General features: G+C 40.3%; 3 protein-coding genes and 1 long non-coding RNA gene across 4 annotated transcripts; 3 read left to right on the top strand and 1 right to left on the bottom strand.

Moving 5' to 3' along the window:
- LOC141805746 (beta-1,3-galactosyl-O-glycosyl-glycoprotein beta-1,6-N-acetylglucosaminyltransferase 4-like) lies at nt 1–1,260 on the top strand. Its single transcript, XM_074690935.1, has one exon. The coding sequence runs from the start codon at nt 1–3 to the stop codon at nt 1,258–1,260; it is 1,260 nt and encodes a 419-aa protein (XP_074547036.1).
- Nucleotides 1,261–7,357: 6,097 nt separating this feature from the next.
- On the top strand, nt 7,358–8,617 carry LOC141805747 (beta-1,3-galactosyl-O-glycosyl-glycoprotein beta-1,6-N-acetylglucosaminyltransferase 4-like). The gene has a single exon (XM_074690936.1). The coding sequence runs from the start codon at nt 7,358–7,360 to the stop codon at nt 8,615–8,617; it is 1,260 nt and encodes a 419-aa protein (XP_074547037.1).
- Nucleotides 8,618–15,909: 7,292 nt separating this feature from the next.
- On the bottom strand, nt 15,910–17,186 carry LOC141805134 (uncharacterized). Its single transcript, XR_012599693.1, has 3 exons — nt 17,114–17,186; nt 16,187–16,246; nt 15,910–15,961 (listed from the first exon to the last, which is right to left on the bottom strand). It is a non-coding gene; the product is annotated as an uncharacterized LOC141805134 (long non-coding RNA).
- Nucleotides 17,187–21,292: 4,106 nt separating this feature from the next.
- Nucleotides 21,293–22,606, top strand: LOC141805748 (beta-1,3-galactosyl-O-glycosyl-glycoprotein beta-1,6-N-acetylglucosaminyltransferase 4-like). The gene has a single exon (XM_074690937.1). The coding sequence runs from the start codon at nt 21,293–21,295 to the stop codon at nt 22,604–22,606; it is 1,314 nt and encodes a 437-aa protein (XP_074547038.1).

A 22,606-nucleotide genomic window follows, 5' to 3' on the forward strand; every position in this document is an offset into this window, starting at 1 on the left:
ATGGATTTACCAAGTTCATCATCAGGTCTCAAGAAAATGTTCATCAGTTTACTTCTTTCAACACTGCTTCTGTGCAGCCTGCTGTTCGTCAGTATGACGGACAAACAGATCATTAAATCTTTACCTCCACTTGAAGATATTCCGACTTTCCATAAGTACAACATCAACTGTAAGGCCATATACAACCTGGACCCTGTGGAGGTGGAGAAGTCACTCATCATAAGGAAGCACCACCTTGTTAAGGACACTGATGAAAGTCTGTTTAATCTCACCTCAGACTGTCCAAAGTTCATCAAGGCCAGAGGTTATGACCGTGTGTGTGCAACTGATGAGGAGAGAGAGTTTTCTATAGCTTATGCTCTGGTTGTACATAAATATGCATGGATGGTGGAGAGGCTGATCAGGGTCATCTACTCCCCAGCTAACATCTACTGCATCCACTACGACAAAAAGTCTCCAGATGAGTTCAAATCAGCCATTGAGGGCTTGGCGAGCTGTCTGCCAAATGTCTTCATCGTTTCTAAGCCGGTGTTTGTCTATTACGCCACGTTCAGCCGTGTACAAGCCGAACTCAACTGTTTGGCTGATCTTTTGAAGTCAGATGTTCAGTGGAAATATGTCATCAACCTAGTTGGCCAGGATTTCCCCCTCAGGACAAACATAGAGCTGGTGTCAGGTCTCAAAAGTCTAAATGGATCAAACATGCTGGAGTCAACTCTACCTAGACACAAGGCCGGAAGATACAAGTACCACCATGAGCTGACGGGCCCCTCTGAATACAGGAAATGGCTGGTGAGAACAGACCAGTTGAAGTCACCTCCTCCACATGGTATCGAAATGTTTGTTGGCAGCGCCCACTTTATCTTGTCGAGAGAATTCATTGTTTTTATGGACTCTTCAGCTGTAGTGAAGGACTTTGTGGCATGGGTAGAGGACACTTATTCTCCAGACGAACACCTTTGGGCTACGCTTTTGCGAATTCCAGGTGCACCTGGGGGGGTGCCCAGTTCCCATCCTGAAATCAATGAACTGGTGAGTAAGACCAGGATTACGAAGTGGTCAGGCCATGAGAACAACTATTACCCACCATGCACTTCCATACACATTCGGGGTATTTGTATTTATGGTGCAGCAGAGGTACGCTGGTTACTTAACTTTGGACACTGGTTTCTCAATAAGCTGGACCCTAACGTGGACCCTATCACAATTCAGTGCCTTGAGGAGATTCTCAAGGAAAGACGGGACCTTTATGGCTGTTAGTGAAAACTGTACCTTATTGGTCTCAATCAAAATTTAAAAATCATATTTTATGCTTTTGATTTGATTCCTTCAATGATTAATTTGCAGTCATATGTTACTACAACCAAGTTGGGTTCTTAATAGCAAAACTTCACTCATTAAAATATTCTTAAACTTGTTTCTCATTGATGTCTAAAGTGAATTTGAATTTTAAAAAAATGGAGCAAAGTGTTTCCTGAATATGAATGTAAAAATGTAATTAGCTTATATTGCCAGACCCTCAGATTTCTGTACAGCAGCTCATGTGATCTTGTTTTTATGGGCCTCACAATTCAAAAAGGTTGATTTTTTTGGTTTAAGATTCCGGTCCAAATGACTTTTTTCATCCAGACATGGACTTTATTTTTAATGCAAATGTGTAAAGTATTTGGAAATAAAACCATGGAACTACTTTGACGGATAAGTATTTTGGTCATAGAACATGATAATCCTTTTGCCTTCAGAACTGCCTTAATCCTTGGTGTCATAGATTCAACAAGGTCCTGGAAACATTCCTCAGAGAGTTTGGTCCATATTGACCTGATAGCATCACATAGTTACTGTAGATTTGTGGTCTGAACATCCATGATGAGAATCTCCCGTTCCACCACATCCCAAAGGTGCTCTATTGGATTGAGATCTGGGGACTGTGGAGGACATTTGAGTACAGGGAACTCATTGTCATGTTGAAGAAAGCAGTCTGAGATGATTCCAGCTTTATGACATGGAGCGTTATCCTGCTGGAAGTAGCCATCAGAAGATGGGTACACTGTGCTCATAAAGGGATGGACATGGTCAGCAACAATACTCAGGTAGGCTGTGGACTTTAAACCATGCTCAGTTGGTACTAAGGGGCCCAAAGTGAGCCAAGAAAATATCCCCCACACCATTACACCAGCAGCAGCTGCCTGAACCGTTGATACAAGGCAGGATGGATCCATGCTTTCATGTTGTTGAGGCCAAATTCTGACCCTACCATCTGAATGTGGAGCAGAAATCCAGACTCATCAGACCAGGCAACGTTTTTCCAATCTTCTATTGTCCAGTTTTGGTGTTGCTGTGTGAATTGTAGCCTCAGTTTCCTGTTCTTAGCTGACAGGAGGGTCACCCGGTGTGGTCTTCTGCTGCTGTAGCCCATCTGCCTCAAGGTTGGACGTGTTGTGTGTTCAGAGATGCTCTTCTGCAGACCTCGGTTGTAACCAGTGGTTATTTGAGTTACTGTTGCCTTTCTATCAGCTCCAACCAGTCTGTCCATTCTCCTCTGACCTCTGGCATCAACAAGGCATTTTGTCCCACAGAACTGCTGCTCACTGGATATTTTCTCTTTTTGGGACCATTCTCTGTAAACTCTAGAGATGGTTGTGGGTGAAAATCCCAGTAGATCAGCAGTTTCTGAAATACTCAGATCAACAACCATGCCACGTTCAAAGTCCCTTAAATCACCTTTCTTCCACATTCTGATGCTCGCTTTGAACGGCAGCAGATCGTCTTCACCATGTCCACATGCCTAAATGCATTGAGTTGCTGCCATTTGATTGGCTGATTAGAAGTTTACATTAACGAGCAGTTGGACAGGTGTGCCTAATAAAGTGGCTGGTGAGTATATGTAAAACAATTAAAGCTGCAAGCAGAGTTGGTTGGGTCCTCGCACTGTTGCCCGTCCCTTCATGCCTTTTCCTTCATGCTGGTCTCTCATGCCGTGTTGACCTCCACTATCAAGGTTCAATTCCTTTATAATATGTGTGTGTTACACATTCTATTTTCCCACCAGTGGGTCAGAAGACTAGTTGCACCAAACTGTCAATCAGTGTGTGACATCGTCCTTGGCTGCTGCCCTGTCAGAAGTGAAATTGACTGAAGTTTTGAAACTTCTCCACATAGATGCCACAATTTTGATTAAATTTCTCTGTAAATATAAAATATTTTTGTATTAAATTTTGTCAGGAATCCATCCATGTCCTTTTTAAAACTTGAACCACCTTTACTTTTTAGTGTGGACCCCTAACTGCCACAGCTTGTGCAGAGCTGGATCCTCCTTCCCCATTAATTCTAACAGGGGGAGCTGAAAGGGCTTCTTTAGGGTTCACCAACTTTGAGGACTCGTCAGTCAAAAAACGATTTAGAAAAAACAAATTCGTACATGGCTTCTGTAAAGCATGGCCCGCTCTGTCATCTGAGGGAATTTCAAGCTGATATCATCAATGGCCTAGTAGAAGATAACTTTTGTAAAAGTCCCTAAATTGTGGGATAATTTTATTTCAAAAGGTAAATCGCCAGGTTCCTGTTCGAGATAGGTCAGGGGTGTCTGCATATAATTTGTGCGTCTCACTGAGGCAAACATTTTGATGTTGGTTTGATGTCTCTACCAATTTGCTATTGCCTTTGAGAGCCATTTTAGTGTGCCAAGGTGGCACTAAAGAGCACATTTCGGTATGCTGAGGGTCCTTGCCATTAGTCCAAGGAACCTAAAGATGGATATCAATGAGATGTTTCAACATAAAATGTAACTCTGAAATTAAACATTCAAAGACAGTCAAACTATTCCTATGACCCTTAACGTAGTGGGTGGGATTGACAGATGGATGAATGGATCAGGGAAGTCCTAATCTGAGTATTGACTGAGTATTTTCCCTGCCTGCCTCTTCTTTTTTTTGCAAACTGCTGGGTTTATTCAAACTCTGATTTGCTTTCGGGCTATTACCAATTCTATTATTCATACTTAAGCAAAATACACCAACTCAAATGAGGAGGTGTAGTATTTAGACAGGTGATCTACATGCGAGTCAGTCACATATGAACGGATCACATTATAAGTGTGGATGAGCTGATTGGTTGCTGTTTTCCATTTGTCTTCCTTAATCCCTGTTAACTGTTGAGATGTACTTAACTGTGAGTTTCCTAATTTTGTATACTGTGATTACTGCCCTATGTGGTGCAGTGGGCCAAGACAAAATTCTCTTGAGTGAAAAGAAAGTTTTTTCTTCCATCTAATGTCACAATTTTCACTGAATTTGTAACTTATGACATTTGATTTTTCTGATGCCACTAACACTGTCCTGTTACCCTGTACGGATATATCAGGTAATTATTAAACACAGTAAACTCTGATAATCAAATGACTGGTGTTTTGCCAATGGTCATATTTACTTCTTTAATAACTGCTATTAGGGAATCCGGGTTCTGCTTGGATAACCTCTTCGTTCGAGGATGATCAACATGAAGAATGTTCTAGGGGCCATTTAAGCAGGAGCTCTGGCTCCCAAGAGGGCACTGTAGTGATTTTTGGATCCTAAAAAGGCAGCTCAGTCTACATTTTTCAACAATAAGGGTACGAGGGGTGGTGACCACGGAGACCTCTTGGGGTCACAGCAAGATTTGGTATTTAGGAAGCCTTTTGCATTCCCACGCAATACTTTTTCTCTTCCGGTCCTTCTGAGCCATATTTTTACTTTTGCTCAGCTACTCCCAGTGCAGCAGATTGTATCAGATTGTATCAGCTCATTGAATCATACCTTCAACTATAGGCGCCAATTTATGTTTGTGCAGGTGGATGCCCAAAACTCACATGACTGCCAGGTTGATAAATCAGAAATTGGATCAGAAATCAGAATTACATAATTGACCCCTGAGGTGAAATTGCTTTTTAATTATAGTTACTTTCTTCAGAAAATGTTTTAAAAAAGTACAAGATATAAAATACAAGACATAAAAAGTAAAAAATATAAAATTATAAGAAGTAAGAAAGTGCAAAATATACAAACAAAAGAAAGTACGAAATGGAGGCATAAGTGTAATGTGAAATTGAATATGAGTTTAAAAAAAAAGTATGAACACTTACCAAGAATATAATATAAAAAAAGTGACATAAATCATGGACCATTGTACAAGAATAAAAGCAGTGAAAATCAGCGTTTGAGCACTCTGTTATATAAAAGCAAACAAGCGCACAGACACGAATGGAGACATTATAGTAGCGACCAGCATAAAAGTACAAAGTCACATCATCTCACAAATGTTATAAACAGCTGAAGGAGTCCTATCGGGCCTTTTTGGCGTATGGGACTCCTGAGGCAGCAGACAGGTATCGACAGGCCAATTGGAATGCAGGGCCCCGGGGTGGATGAGATCCGCCCAGAGTTCCTTAGGTCCCTGGATGTTGTGGGTCTGTCGTGGTTGACATGACTTTGCAACGTCGCATGGACATTGGGGACAGTGCCTCTGGATTGGCAGACCAGGGTGATGGTCCCTCTTTTCAAGAAGGGGGACGGGAGGGTATGTTCCAACTACAGGGGGATCACACTCCACAGCCTCCCTGGTAAGGTCTATTCGGGGGTACTGGAGAGGAGGGTCTGTAGGATAGTTGAACCTCGGATTCAGGAGGAGCAATGTGGTTTTCGTCGTGGCCGTGGAACTGTGGATCAGCTCTATACCCTCAGCAGGGTCCTCGAGGGTGCATGGGAGTTTGCCCAACCTGTCCACATGTGTTTTGTGGACTTGGAGAAGGCATTCGATCATGTCCCTCGAGGAGTCCTGTTGGGGGTTCTCTGGTAGTATGGGGTGTCAGACTGCTTGTTACGAGCCGTCAGTTCCATGTACTACCGGTGCCAGAGCTTGGCCCACATTGCTGGCAGTAAGTCGGACTCGTTTTCAGTGAGGGTTGCACTTCGCCAGGGCTGCCCTTTGTCACTGATTCTGTTCATAACTTTTATGGACAGAATTTCTAGGCGCAGCCAGGGTGTCGAGGGGGTCTGGTTTGGTGACCTCAGGATTGGATCACTGCTTTTTGCAGATGATGTGGTCCTGTTGACTTCATCAAGCCGTGACCTTCAACTCTCTCTGGATCGGTTCGTAGCCGAATGTGAAGCGGTTGGGATGAGAATCAGCACCTCCAAATCCGAGCCTCTCTGTTATCAGGTTTTTTTTTCTTTCACCCCAGAACGAGACCACCCTTTTCAGCTAGAAAAGGGTGGTGTTCCCTCTCTGGGTCCAAGATTAGATCCTGCACCAAGTAAAGGAGTTTAAGTATCTCGGGGTCTCGTTCTTGAGCGAGAGATCGCACAGCATTGCGGAAATGGTTAACGCTGGTAAATAAAACTGGACTGGACTTGTGCCGAAGTTCATATTTACTTTTTTTATAACTGTAATTAGGGAATCCGGGTTCTGCTTTGACTACCTCTTCTTTCCAGGATGATTTACTTGAGGTCAGCGATCTCATATTGTTACCAGACTTAGACACAGAAGACGATCCAGGACGCAGGTACTAACCTTCTATTTTTTACTTTTGACAAATGTGGCAAACTGAACCTATTGATTAAATTAATGGAGAACTTGTACAAATTATTTCACCTTATTCACGTGTAAAAATGAGGAAAAAATATGAATTATGTCTTATGCATTTTAGTGACATGTAACTAAAATTTAAGGTCTGTTTTTACAAATGAATGATTATGAAGTGTAACCGTCTCCGCACAGAGCTGTATTTAAGGTAAGGTCAAACATTTTAAGTCTCACATGCTGCAGGGTCCTGTGGGCTTCTATCTATTTATAAAGATGGTTTTTAAAGGTAAATGTGGGCTTTCTTGGGTTTTGTTACAAGTTACTGTGAATATAAGTTTTGGAGTCAGCTCTCTCTTACTTTATTTTAATTCTCTCTATTAGGTTTTTTTTCTTTCACCCCAGAACGATAGTAAAAAGTCTAAGACAGAGACCAAGTCAACAGAAGCCCCAGTTCCACCAAGCAGTCAAGATTAGATCAGTCCAGTTTGGTACAGTTTGGAGCTCCGGGTTGGCTTACCCCTGACTCAAATAAGCTCTTGAAGATGTTGTAGCTTAGGGGTTCAAGTACTATTTCCACCCTGTGCTGAGAATTTTTCCATGTTTTATAAATACAAACATGGAAACATATAACTGTGTGGTATGGTCTCAGTGACCATGAGAATTTTCCAGTTGTTGAAAGTAATAAAATTACATTGAGTATGCAGTATCATAAATTACATGACGTATACAGTATATAAGTTATTAACTATGATAACACACATGGTCTTTGTTCTCCTCAGTTTGTCTTATCTCTTCCTGCAGCATGGATACACCAATTTCAATATCAGGTCTCAAGAAAATGTTCATCAGTTTACTTCTTTCAACACTGCTTCTGTGCAGCCTGCTGTTCGTCAGTATGACGGACAAACAGATCGTTAAATCTTTACCTCCACTTGAAGATATTCCAACTTTCCATAAGTACAACATCAACTGTAAGGCCATATACGACCTGGACCCTACGGAGGTGGAGAAGTCACTCATCATAAGGAAGCACCACATTGTCAAGGACACAGATGAAAGTCTGTTTAATCTCACCTCAGACTGTCCAAAGTTCATCAAGGCCAGAGGTTATGACCGTGTGTGTGTGACTGATGAGGAGAGAGATTTTCCTATAGCTTATTCTCTGGTTGTGCATAAATATGCATGGATGGTGGAGAGGCTGATCAGGGCCATCTACTCCCCTGCTAACATCTACTGCATCCACTACGACGAAAAGTCTCCAGATCAGTTCAAATCAGCCATTGAGGGCTTTGTGAGCTGTCTGCCAAATGTTTTTGTTGTTTCTAAGCGAGAGATTGTCTATTACACAGAATTCAGCCGTGTACAAGCCGATCTCAACTGTTTTGTTGACCTCTTGAAGTCCGATGTTAAGTGGAAATATATCATCAACCTTTGTGGCCAGGATTTCCCCCTCAGGACAAACATAGAGCTGGTGTCAGGTCTCAAAAGTCTAAATGGATCAAACATGCTGGAGTCAACTCTACCTAGACACAAGGCGTCAAGATTTAAGTACCACTTCGAGCTGACGGGCCCCTCTGAATACAGGAAATGGCTGGTGAGAACAGACCAGTTAAAGCCACCGCCTCCACATGGTATTGAAATGTTTGTCGGCAGTGCCTACTTTATCTTGTCGAGAGAATTCATTGTTTTTATGGACTCCTCAGTTGTCATGAAGGACTTTGTGGCATGGATAAAGGACACCCTTATGCCAGAAGAAACAATCTGGGCTACGCTTTTGCGAATTCCAGGTGCACCTGGAGGGGTGCCCAGTTCTCATCCTGAAATCAATGAACTGGTGATTAAGACCAGGATTACAAAGTGGTCAGACCATGAGAACAACTATTACCCACCATGCACTTCCATACACATTCGGGGTATTTGTATTTATGGTGCAGCAGAGGTACGCTGGTTACTTAACTTTGGTCACTGGTTTCTCAATAAGCTGGACCCTAACGTGGACCCTATCACAGTTCAGTGCCTTGAGGAGATTCTCAAGGAAAGACAGGACCTTTTTGGCTGTTAGTGAAAAACACATCTTATGGGTTTCAATCAAAATTTGGAAAGCATATTTATGCTTTCTTCAATGATTAATTTGCAGTTCAATCTTTCTACAACCATGTTGGGTTCTTAATAGAAAAACATCACTTATCAAAATATTCTTTAACTTGTTTCTCATTGATATCTTATGTGCATATGACTTAAAGTAAGGAAGCAAAGTGTTTTCTGAATATGAATGTAAAAATGTGTTTAGCTGGTATGGCCACACCCTCTGGTCTTTGTTACAGCAGCTCATGTGGTTTTGTTTTTGGCCTCAGAATTCAAAACGGTTGACTTCTTGGGTTTAAGACATGAGTCCAAATGACTTTTTTCATCCGGACTTGTTGTTAAGCCCAAGAAAGCCCATTTAATATGTTGCTGTTTTGGAATTTATTTTTGTTTTAATTGTGTAAGCTATTGTGTAAAATGTATGAACCATGAAACTACCCTGATGGATGTTTTCTTTGTCACAGAATGTGATTTTTATTACAATAGAAAAAGATGTGTCTAATCAGGGGTCTTGACAATAAATAAAATTGAGCCTGGGGGGAGAGTGGATTCTGTGTAGAATCCTTTACTTTTGAAGTTTGGTTTGAGGTGCCATGTCATTGTTAGGAAGATGCTAATTTCCTTGTCCAGTATGACTCAGCACCCGCCCACAGCGCCAAAATTACCACTGACGATAATGCACCATAGCTGAGCTTTCTCCCAATTACCTGTCATGAGTTGTCTTTTTTTTTTTTTTTTTTTACAGAAAAAGACAAAATGCTTTCAGCTGACAGGTCAAACCTATAATCCACTTTAGTTTAAACAAAATTTCAGTGTAGCTTTTGAGCTGCATAAAGGTGCAACTAACCAAACTGATGTCAGCTGGCAACAGCACTGCAATGTCAACAGAGCACAATTTCTTTGGTAAGCAGAGAAAGGAATTACTGTACTTTTCTAAACGAGTGAGGGTACACTCTGGACAGCCACCAGTCAATCACTGGATTAACACACTGTCAAGACCTAGGATTTCTTTGTTGCTCTTGTGACTAAATGACTTAATCACTCTGTTTCAGCTTTCCCTGCTCTCTGTGGTCAGCAGTCCTGTTTAATTTGTTGGTTACACAACTTTTTTGAAATAGCAAAGAACCATAATTATGTTGAGACAGCCTGTTTAACATCTCTCTGTCTTTTTTGTATGAACACATGGGTGGAGTTTAGAAAAAGTCAAACAAGGTGTGGTTACCACGGAACATGATGCAAAATCATGGAACGAGAGATGATCCCTGACAGTGCCAACAGAGATGACCCTGGACCTGAAAAGGGAAATCATGAAAAAAGTGATGTTTCTGTGTTTTGGATTTATCTTGTTTCTGTCTTTAGTTTCCAGGCGTTGATTTAGTTCTCCTTGTGTTTCCCTCGTTTGACTGCCCCTCATGTGTTTTACCTGTGTTGATTGTCCCTGTGTCAATTTTGTCTGGTTGTGTCCAAAATCACTCCTTATTCACTATATAGTGCACTGTATGATGAATACGCCATTTTGTGGTGCTGCTCGAAATCTGAGTGAGCATGGTCATTTACTATATAGTCCACTCAATAGCTGTGTCCCAATTCAGGGGCTGCAGCCTACAGAGGCTGAATTTGAAGACCGATTACGTCACAGCGGTGCGTCGGAGGCTGTCCCAATACAGAGGCTCCTCCAAATGCGGCCGACGAATCCGTCCTCCGTTTCGGGGGCCGCGAAGGACGGGTTCGGTGAATCCTTCATAGCCTCACATATCCCAAGATTCATCGAGCATGAATGCCGAAGATGATGGACATGGCCGAACTCCAAAAGGAGTCCTGTTTTATCCCAATGTGAAGGATTTCTGGCAACAACTGTGTGATTGTGTTTCTAAAACATCAAAGAATATTTGGTTTTTCTGTAAAAATGTGTTTGGGCTCTTTTCAAGTAATATACTGAGGAAAAACAGTTCTTTATAAATCTTGTCATTATTATATTAAAATATGTTCATAAATGTAAATTGTCTTGGGGAAAAAACTTACTTGGTGTTTTTTTTGTTTGTTTTTTACAGGGAATTTAAAAAAGACATTAAATCATTTTAGCAGCTTTTATTTTATACTTTTTTATTTATCATCCCCCAGCACTTGATCAAATGTTGAAAATGTACGTTGTTGCCTTACTCTCATGTAAATGGTGGTTCTATACTCTACCAATAATAATAATAATAATAATAATAATAATAATAATGATAATAATAACGCAAAGTGATAAAACAATCGTAAAAACCATCCTGTTTGAAATGTGAGGTTTTGGTTTATGTGTGTTTAAAAGTAATGTAAGCCTAACAGGTGAGGGCGGCGCTGTGTGACGTTGAGGGTGACAAACAGGAAATGCTTCGTGGACCAGACCGTCTCAATTCAGTTCAGCCTTTGCGGTCTACACAGCCTACGAAGGCTGCAGCCCCTGAATTGAGACACAGCTAATGTATCCTACAATGCATTTTGAAAAGTAGTGTATTTGCAATGCTCACTCTATATATTCCATCATGCATTGTGGTTCAAACCGAGGAAAATGGGGTCCATTAGGAGCTGACTTATAAATGTAAGTATTTTTAAGAAAATTACCGGGGGTTTTTTCACTTTGGATGTCTCCTTTTCAGGATTATTGGACACACCTTGTGACTTGTAAATCACTGGTACTTTAATTACACCCCTACAGTAAGAACCAACTAGCTAACACTAGCCTATAGCTATGATTTAGCCACCGAGGGTAGCCACTGTTAGCAGGTTAGCATCGTGTTGGCCTGTCACAACAGTACTGGAGCAATTAATCAATTATATGGCTCTGCTTAGGGACGATGATGATGTGGATGATGTGATGATGTGAGTGAAACATTTAATTACAGCTAATAGGTTTCTTATTGTGATGGGTAAATATATATGAGGTAATATGTTATTAACTTGTTCTTTTCTAGTGGACTTTAGTTATTAGTGATTTGGATATACGTTGTAGCCTATTGTTAATCTGTATGTTTTTGGTGTATTATTTTGAAGAACTGTGCTGAGAAACATGAATTTGGCTGGCCGGGTCACCCCTGCTTGGGCAGCCAAAAAGTGGGAAACTTAAAAAAGACATACAAGGTTTGTATTTCTTTAATTTAACTGTAGGCCTGGATAATTATAGGTTAGATTGATAATGGCATTTCATACTTTCCTTTAATGTGGTCCTTTGTAGTATTCAGCATCTAAAATTGATATAAATTTGTGTAACTATGCATAGATCATAGTTATGTGTGTATGTGATTGCTTGTACGAATGTGATTGTGTGCAGGAGCTCAAGAAGCCTCCAACAGAGGGCGGCACCGAGTCAGGGGAGGCCACTGCTGCAACGTGGAAGTGGTTCTCCCTCATGGATGAGGCGATAGGTGGGAGACCATCGATAAGGCCTCCATGCCTCATCGCCTCGGCATGGGGAGACACTTCAATGTCACAGACTCCGAGAGAGAGCCAGGCAGGGCAGCAGAGGAGGCGGGGCCTGGGCCGGAAAGAGCAGAGGAGGGGGCAGAGGAAAGAGGAGGAAGAGGGAGGAAAGAGTTTTAAACATTTTAGAAAAGATTGTTCAAAAGTTTTAATAAATTTTAAATCCACACAAAAGAATGGTTTATGAATTATTTTTGTCATCAACATCACATCAACATTAAAACTTAATGAACAGATTTTAAGAAGACTGATACAACACAACGACCAATAACTACATATTTACAACTACTAGCACTTATATAAATACTGAACTATTTACATGAATCAATGTCGGGTGTCCAAAATGTTATTTTTATTTAGCCGAGTGAGTGGTCTATATATTCCACTACATCTGATTCACTATATAGTGATTAGAGTGTAGGGAATGAGTGAGTGATTTCAGCACAGTGTCTGTGTTTCTTGAGTTATGTGTCAGTTTGTTGTATCCTGTCTTGTATCACTGTGTCCGCTGTCGCCCTTTAAGTTTTGACTCCTCATGTTCCAGCGCCTCCTTGTGCTTCTTGGTTTTCTTCTCATGAGTGTTATAGTACTTTTAGTTTCATTTTTTGGTAAGACTTCTGATTTGAGTTATGGACTTTTGAGTTCAGTTTAAACAAACCTTTAATTTTTATCTGCAACTGGGTCCTCCTCCTTGTTTTTCCCTGTGGGTCACTGTGCCATTGATGGCCTCATCAAAACGTCTGGAGGCAGTAATAACCAGGCACAGGTACGTCTGACAAGCTGTTGTGTTTCTTAGAATAAAATGATGTTTGTTTTCCTGATTTCAGGCTTTGTTTTAGAATATCATTATTTAGGTTTTGTTCAGATTAAAGTTAATATTCCAGTTTTCATAGTAATGTTAGAACAAAGAAACTTTTAATTATGTTGCAGGATGTTGCAGAAGTTTGGCAAATTTAAGTGGAAATTAACATGTTGGGATTTTTTTTTTTTTTTTTTACTTCTCAGAGATAATGTTAAAACTTGCTTCAGAAGATGTCTGCACTCAGAGAAATGTGAACTATTGTCTACTTAACAAAAAATTAAGGCAACAAAGTGACGCTTAAAGGGACTATATGGAGTTTGCCACTTTTTTACTCCCGACTGCCACCTCAGGCATAAGGCGTAACTGCAGCCTCTGTGTTCAGCTCGTGCATGGCGCGCGTGCGAGTACGAGCACCAACATAAAGCTGTAGTGTTTGCAGGCATGACATCAACTGAGGTAAGAAAAAATATATTTGTAAGTTACTTATGTGTGTGGACAAAGTATATTTGAGTCTATATTATTACCCAACGTTTTCATAAGCAAACAAAGGTTTTGAGTGACGGAGTAGTTTAGAGATACATGAATGAAAAAGTATAAACCTTGTTGTCCTTACAAGTGTTAGCTTTTCAACACTTTGAAAGACAAAGCCTAGCACACGACAGGATTATCAAAATACATAGCTAATCCAGATCCGCAACACATTTTTTCTCAAATTACTCTAACAAGCAAAACACTCACTCGATCGCTAACCTAACAGCAACTAACGTGTGGCAAACAACCTGTTGTGAAAGTGTAGCGGCGATGCTGCCTTGATAGCCATTAACACGCTACGTTAACTAGCATTTCATTCTATTTTCTAACCTGACAACAACAGACATGATAAACAACCTGTTGTGAAAGTGTAGCGGCAATGCTGCCCCGATAGCAGGTAGCACGCTACGTTTACTAGCATTTCAAGGTATTTTTAGGTAAATTTGTAGATAGCTCTTACCTTTCGAGCAAAAGCAGAGCTAACGGTGGGTCCTTTTTCATCCCCAGAGCTGCTCTTAGCGTTCTCCATTGCTCAATGTTGACTCTTGTTCTTTGCCTTGGCCTTTCAGATTCCACTTCGGACCTTTTTGTCGCGCTAGATAAAACTTTTTGTTTCTTTCATTTGCCTGGAGTCTGAGCAGGAGTTGGGGCAGTGCTCGATGCCGGTCTCCTCTTGCTCTCTGCTGAATCCATCTTCAACTGTGGAAAGTTACCGACTCGCATGCGATGTGTTTATGCCAGGCGGAGGCTAGGTGAAAAAGCGCTGAGCGCTGGCTGTGCGCGGGGACGCACATGACGTCACGCCTCCCCCCTCCCCTCAGGTACTGAGCGGTAAGAGAGGAGGATTCGCCCCGAAAAGCTTTGTTAATGAAGGGTAGGTACAGGCTGATGGAGGGAGTCAAAGTTAAAAAGTCAGGGCTCTGTGTACACGTCTGGGCATTGGTGGAGCATGTATAGCTGCGTTTCCACCAAGCAGTCCGGGTCGGTTCAGTTAGGTTTGGGACGGTTTGGTACAGTTAAGCCTGATCCCGTTTGTGTTTCCACAGCAAACTGTGCCCTCTTGTGGTAGGCTGCGTGTAAGCCGCATGCCGAAAGCCCCAGCTGTTAAACAATAGCGAGACGCCGTAGCAGTTTACTCCGCTATTAAATCCAACAAAGAAGAAAAACGCGAAACACCTTCCGAGAGAGGATCAGTTCAGTCTGGCACCCATACGAAAGGGTCCCAAAAAAGTAGGTCGGCTCTTAGGGATCTGTCCCGGGATGAGTCAGTGGAAACGCCGCAAAAAGCGCTCTGTACCGAGACAAACCAAACCGCTCTGCTTGGTGGAAACAAGGTTTATGGAGTAAAAAAATCTTTACATTAACTTTGTAAACTCCATATAGTCCCTTTAATATGGTTGAAAAGATTGAAATTATTTCAACTTTAAAAACTACTGATTTAGATTTACTAATAAATTAGGTGGAATTAACCTATATTTACTTATTATCTATAGCTATAACTGATTGCTATTTATCAAATATCTTAATGAAACAGATTTATATTTACTAATTTTATGGGTGAAACTGAGGCTATCTTTCTAAATACCTGCATAAAAATGATTGGGATTCAATGAATAAAATAAGTTATATCAACTTATAATTGGGACCACATGGTGTAAAATCTTTAAAATGTTATTAATTGTCACTTTGTTGCCATAATATTTCTGTTGAATCTACTAAGTAACCTGCTCTCAGTTGCAATCATCTACTGAAAATCAGCAAGTAAATCACCATACACAAGAGAACAGCAGGTAAATAGTATTTGTTTACACATCTATTTTCCACTTTTTTCAGAAATAACTTCTGTGTACTTTCACAAGTTACATAAACATTTTTAAGCTCAGACAGGCTCTGTTTCCACCCTGTATGCAAGAGGCGTGTACAGACACAGACATGGCGCAATACTGCAGGGTCTCATATCCACAGCGTCCCCTCCTCACTCACAGTGACAACTGTTAGGCTACAATTCACAGAGGCATTCTGGGTAAAACTTGAAAACTGTAGCTTTACTAAACAGCTGGGAGGGGCTGAGCTGTGTGGAAACTTAGAAAACAAAGTGCAGTAAATCTAACTTTACTCACCTCTCAGAACAGAGTTTGACTCTGAATCACATCATAGGCTCCAGTCAGTACAGCTTTTGGGTAACTCTCAGTAATGCAAAACAGTGTTCAACTGCTGGGAAAGCATAAATCCAAGTGTTGTTATGAAAACATCTTACACTGAGCAAATGGATGTCGATGACAGATGTAGCAAAGGGCGTAGGAATGGGTTGTGCATAACCGCAAATAATTTGAGCAGAAATGTGTCAAATTAACTTCACCACAAAACATTCACAAAATGCATTGTAATGTAATTTGATATGAGCAAGCAACTCAATTTTCACGCTTTTTGTGAACGTCTGTAAATATCTACTGTAATGTTACTCCTTACCTGTTGGTCTGCTCCCGTCTCTCCCTCAGTCTGACTCCCTGCCTCAAGCCCCCGATGTCCCTGCATGGCATTAATGTATACGACAGACAGCATTACAAACAGTCATGTACAGTATCAGCATTTGACTTACAGAAGCTAAACCTGTTAAGGTTTTTGTCAAACAGAATGAAGACAATTCACAACTTATTTGTGGATGTATATAAGCTCATATTCTGTAAATTCTGTTGAGAGCATAACTTAACCTTTACTGTAGATGATTTCACTTCTTTATCTTTAAGACCTCACCTCAAGCTCTGTGCCAACCGCCCCTTTTCCTGTCTCCTTCTTGCTGCTGCATTCCTGCTCCTGAACAGAAAAAAATGGCTTTCAGAGATGCACATGTAAGGTACAGCTCCTGAGCACAAAGGTGACCCATCAAAAAAAAAAGAATTATTGGTCATAATGGAGACATATTTCACCATATTCATGTAAAGAGTAGCAGTGAGGTTTTGTAGTGCAGCTGATAGCGTGATCATAACTTAACCAAAACCCTTATAGTACTATAGAAATTGTGAAATAATTAATAAAAATTGTTTTGTTTTGTTTTTAAATAAAAAACTTAAAAGTCTTCACCTGTTATCCTCTCTGAATCTATTATAATCAATATTTTTAAACTGACCTCACACCCTCACCCCCTACCTGCCTCTCCTCTGAATGTAGCACGGGTCTTATGATAAAAGTGTTTTTTTAAAAGTATTAATTGGATAATATATATATTTTACTAACCAGTTAAACATCTCCCCTGGGCCTCCTCACTTTCTCCACCTTCACTTCCTTCAGCTACCTCTCTACTCTATGTACTAACACTCTGCTGATATAAGACATCACTGCAGTTGCACATAACATATAGTATAACGTGATATATGGTGGAGTATTTTTATTGTTGTCCTTGTTTTTACTAACACTGACATTACTCCTCTTAATAAACAAAGCTAGCCTCTCTGCTGCTTCAGCCTTTTCTTCACTGCTGGCATTGAACTGAAATGAGCTAACAAAACATTTTGCCTAGCGCCGACAATACTTGGGAACACTGACAAAGTCAGCAGTTAAATAATGGATAATAACCATCCCAGGATTAAGATGACTGAACTCTAAAGATGTGATTTCTAAATTTGTAAGTGAACGAACAACACGACGTTAAAAACAAGTCGTATTCATCACAGACCGTTTTACCTCATTGATTGACTTTCTGTCATTAGACAAGCTCCTGTTGTTTCCCGCTGCTGCCGTTTCCCGCCTCCCAAACGTTCTCAGAGCAGAGGAGGGAGGGGGCGTTCTCAGTGACATCACGCTGTGACGCGCTTTCAAAATAAAAGTGTAAAAGTTACAAAAATAAATCTGTAAAAGAATAAATAAATCTATAAATAAATGAATAAATTATATAAGAATATATAAAAGAATGAATTAATAAATGAATTGATAAATAAATTATATAAGAATCTATGAAATAATACAACAAATAAATAATCAAATATATAAGAATCTAGAAAGAATGAACAAAAAAATGAATTAATAAATAAATTATACAAGAATCCACAAAATAAAAAAGAAAAAATAAATTAATAAATAAATTAAGTAAGAATCCACAAAAGAAAAGTCTAATAAAAACAGAAATATAAAAAAAAAAAAATAAATAGAAAAGTGCTTAATAAAGAAAGAAAGAAAGAAAGAAAGAAAGAAATATAGTGTGATATAGTGTGATATTAAAGTGATATTAATCAAAGAATAAGGCCTTAAAATAAAAGGCTTATAAAAGTTAAATTATATAAAATATAAAAAATATAAATCTATTTTTTGATTTGTCTTTATATTAATACTTTTATTAGCCTTTTCTTTTATGGATTCTTATATAATTTATTTATTAATTAATTTTTTAATTCTTTTATAGATTCTTATATAATTTATTTAGTTTTTCATTTTTAATTATTCTTTTGTAGATTATTATACACTTTATTAATTCCTTTTTTATTCTTTTATACATTCTTTTATCATTTATTCATTAATTCATTTTTCCTTAATTTTTTATTTATTTATAGATTCGTATATTTTTTTTGTTAATTTATTTTTTTCTTTTATAGATTCTTATATAATTTATTTATTAATTAACATATTTATTTTCTTCTTTTATAAATTTATTATTTTAATTTGGCACTCTCCCTTCTCCAAACCAAAGAGTTCCCCTTGAGTAGCATTTATCTTTTTGTATTTTTTATATTCATTTATTTATTTTTTTTTACTTTGCTGATAAAATATAATTTAACCCTACTCAGTGATTTTTAGCTGATATAATTCAAGCAAAAATGAGTAAAATGCAGTTGTTAAATAATTCAAATTTGATTAAATCAGCATAGTGATCAACTGCACACAGTCATTTCTATGTAAAGAATGTTTTTGTGAATAGTCACACTTTTTAGAGTGTTTTTTTTTCATTAGATAAAAAAATAAAGCTATATAAAACAAATGTATAACTTATTTAAAATTTTATGTTTTTTTAATAGTCTGTGTGAAGACAAAACACAATCACACGCAACAACAATGCACAAAAATACCGATGTTTAAAGGATTACATGGCTGTGAACTTCACCCCCTTCCCCTTATCTCTGGACTGCGCGGATCTGGTTACTGACAGGTTTTACTAAACATGTTCCTCCTGCTGAAAAGGGCCCAGGTCTCACCCAACTGGCTGACTGTATTGTATGTGCACTGGAACAGGAATGCTACTGTGCAAGACAACCTTAAGTTTGCCCTGAGAGGCTCAGGTCTTTGAGTGATTTCAGATGACTAACCACGCGCTTCGCATCCATCCCCTTTCATCAGCTGAAAGGGTTTCTGTCGGAGGATTTGCGCAATCTCCAACTTCCCATCTCTCTGTGCGCCTCGCGTTGTGCCAACATTATTATTTTCATATCAATTAATGTGTGAATATTGTCAGATAAGTCATGCACCTTTGCTGCCACACGCGCATGTGGTTCACCCTCGGAGCCCTCCCCTCTTCTTTCCGGGTTGGTTGATCGAAGCGCTGCGCTTTCCCCTCGAACCCAGTGTCAGAGACAACTCTGGCTTCTAATCATCTCGTCTTTGACTTTTCTGTCAGTTCATACCTTGAATTAAACCCTGATAGTTTTCTCTAGAGATGAAACAAACAGTCGGATCAGTTTGACGTGAACAGCTGAAGTACTACTCGTGCGTAAAATGATGGAAAGATGACCCCCAACTCCTGCACAATTCACCTGAAATAGGTAAGTTCCTGCTCAAACACTTGCTCTGGACTACACCAGTGCGCTTTATGCTGCTGATAAAGTTTTATTACCAGCGCGCAGAGCCCTGTGTTAAATATGAATCCAACTTTTAGAGTGGGACTTGGTGAAACGGATCGCAGGACGCACAGCAGACCGTTACGCGCCAATAGATTCAGGTAAGAGTGTTTAATTATTGAACTGGAATGACTGTGAAATGAGAATTTTCTCACTTCTCATTGAATTTCGTTTCTGCTCTGTGGGAAGGTCATATTAATGAAAACAGTGTTGGTTTCACTTTTCTGTAAAGAATCTGACTGTGATGAGTCAGAAGATAACTCTGACTCATCACAGTCATTTCTTCAGAATCAGTCTGTCAGTTGGTTTCAGGTTTGTGAAAGTCTGTTTCTCATTATGGTTTATTCTGTGATGGGGTTTAATGGGGTTTAAGCTAAAAAGAAAATTCACTCCCTCCAACAGTAAAACTACCTTTAAGTTCATGAACAAATGTAATCTGAATGAAAGAATACACATCCCCAATGAGTTTCGCTTCATTTAAAGTGACAAGCATTCATAAACGCATTCCTTAACACTGAGATTCTCAAACTTTTCACAGATCTCCACAGACACTGGACCTCCAGCCATGTCCCTCCTGCTCTCTCACATAAAAAAGAAATGTCTGTAAGTTTGTCAGCCCACCTCCCACATTCAGCACAACACAGATAAAATCTCTTAAAGTGGATTATTCATCAGAAACAGATTTATTCATCTGTGTTTTCAGTAAGCAACACCAGCTCACTTTTAAAAAGAGAAGCTCATCTGAAGCCATGTTTTACATTTTTAACTTGTTCATTCAGTTATTGTTTGTTTTTATGTTAACAAGGCAATAAAATAAAATGCAAGTTAAATATTTTTTTAAAAAGTAACTATCATTTTATTATGATTTAATACTCCATTAACATAAAATACAATTTTATAGTGAAATACAAATACACCATTTTTTTATCATCATCATAGTACTCTCAAGATGAAATCTTAAGATGTGAATGTCTTAAAGTTCCCATCTCCTGCTCCTTTCCTGCAGTTTAATCTGGATCATTGATGTCTTCATGAAATGGTAGTAACATGTTTTGGTCCAAAAAGCCAATAAATCAAGCACAGCAGCATTGTTTCCAGGCTGTCATAGCCCCTCTGTTCAGAACGCTCTGATTTAGTGGGCGTGGCCTTCATATGTAAATGAGCCACCGCTGATACCGCCCCGCTCTTCCACGTCACTGAGAGCGGCGCCACGAGCTCCGAGTGCACAATGTTTAGAAAACAGAGAAGCTCCTTTACCGTAACATTACAGGCTAAAACAACAGGCTAACTGCAGCTAAAGTTAGCATCCTGAAGCTAACACAGAGACAGGGGGGACACTGAGGAAAAGCTCTTCCATCTGCTCCACAGCACACAGCATTTAAAATACTCACATTTCCAGGGTCCCAGGTTTGTTGGAGGATGGTTGGTAATGCGCCTGGATTCAGGACCAGTCTATTGGCTAGCCCTCTGTTGGACTGTCCAAAGTTGGAAAAGCAGTCGGCCGTGAAGTGACTAGCACACACATGCTCAGTTTTACTGAGTGTAGCTGGAACATTTCCTGACAAATGAACTCTAGACACTTAGTCTGTCTTCTTCAGAGATGGGAAGCTTGAGCATGGAGCTATGTGGCTGTTTACAGCCAAAAACAGAGCAGTGATGGCTCTTCAACTTTGGCATTGTCTTCCCTGCTGCTGGACCAATCAGGTCAGACTTGCTCCTGATTGGTCAAAAAAGGGAATCGCTGATGTCAGCAAATCCCCAAAATCCAAACAGCTGGTTTTAGGTCAGGATTTTACATTAACAAGCTCTACTAAGAACAGGTTTGGTCATTAAATATCACATTTGTGGACTGGGAGGAAAGACAAAGACCCACAAGTTTCACTAAAAGACTTAATAAAGTGATTTTTGCACAATTTGGGACCTTTATGATAAGTTTGTGGTAGGCCTTGGACCATGAGGCTCTCCCTGTTTCAGATAATGTGTTAAGCGGCTTGTCTCTTAAATGCGTCTCATTGCGTTTCCTCTGTCTTTCTGCAGAATGTTCCTCCGGAAACTCAGGAGAAATTTTATCCGGTTGTTCCTCTGTCTCCTTGCCCTGTGCGGCCTGCTGTTTGTCAACGTGGGACACATCACCCATGAGCCGTTACCTCCACCTGAAGATATCCAGACTTTCACCAAGTACAACATCAACTGTAAGGCCATATACGACCTGGACCCTGTGGAGGTGGGGGAGTCACTCATCATAAGGAAGCACCACATTGTTAAGGACACAGATGAAAGTCTGTTTAATCTCACCTCAGACTGTCTAAAGTTCATCAAGGCCAGAGGTTATGACCGTGTGTGTGTGACTGATGAGGAGAGAGATTTTCCTATAGCTTATGCTCTGGTTGTGAATAAATATGCATGGATGGTGGAGAGGCTGATCAGGGCCATCTACTCCCCTGCTAACATCTACTGCATCCACTACGACGAAAAGTCTCCAGATGAGTTCAAATCAGCCATTGAGGGCTTTGTGAGCTGTCTGCCAAATGTCTTCATCGCCTCCAAGAGGGAGGTTGTTTATTACGCACACGTCACTCGATTGAGAGCCGATCTAAACTGTCTGTCAGATCTCCTGAGGTCAGAGGTCAAGTGGAAATATGTCATCAACCTCTGCGGACAGGATTTCCCCCTCAGGACAAACATAGAGCTGGTGTCAGAGCTGAAGAAGTTAAACGGGGCGAACATGCTGGAGACGTGTCGACCTACAGACTTCAAGAGAGGACGGTTTGCCGTCCACCATGAGCTGAGGGACGATGCTGAATTTGTAAAATGGCAAGAGGCAACAAACCAGTCCAAGTCACCAGCTCCACATGGGATTGAAATGTACACCGGCAGCGCCTACTTTGTCTTGTCCAGAGAATTCGTCGTCTTCGTGGACTCCTCTGCGGTGGCCAAGGATTTTCTGGGGTGGTCAGAGGACACCTACTCCCCCGACGAACACTTCTGGGCCACACTCGTACGAGTCCCAGGTGTACCTGGGGAGATTCCCAGATCCCATCCAGACATCACTGACCTGATGAGTAAAACCAGGCTGGTGAAGTGGGAGTACCTGGAGGAGACAAAGTACCCACAATGCACTGGGAAACATGTGCGCAGTGTTTGTATTTTTGGAGCAGCAGAGTTGCACTGGTTGCTAAACTACGGTCACTGGTTTGCCAATAAGTTTGACCCCAAAGTGGACCCTGTTGTGGTTCAGTGCCTTGAGGAGAATCTGATGGAAAGACAGAAGTGGCTTCAGTCAGCAGCAGCGTCTTCTTTCCCCGAGGATAACAGAGACTGTTTGAGGTCTAAACCCTTTACAAAGGTCTGA

The sequence above is a fragment of the Halichoeres trimaculatus genome, unplaced genomic scaffold, assembly GCF_033239565.1.
Source record: "Halichoeres trimaculatus isolate MK-OKI-2021-1 unplaced genomic scaffold, fHalTri1.1 fHalTri1_scaffold_16, whole genome shotgun sequence".
Taxonomy (NCBI): Eukaryota; Metazoa; Chordata; class Actinopteri; order Labriformes; family Labridae; genus Halichoeres; species Halichoeres trimaculatus.

Excerpts from the sequence above, each read along its gene's own strand:
- LOC141805748 (XM_074690937.1), top strand. The coding sequence starts at position 21,293 with ATGTTCCTCCGGAAACTCAGGAGAAATTTTATCCGGTTGTTCCTCTGT.
- LOC141805747 (XM_074690936.1), top strand. The coding sequence starts at position 7,358 with ATGGATACACCAATTTCAATATCAGGTCTCAAGAAAATGTTCATCAGT.
- LOC141805746 (XM_074690935.1), top strand. The coding sequence starts at position 1 with ATGGATTTACCAAGTTCATCATCAGGTCTCAAGAAAATGTTCATCAGT.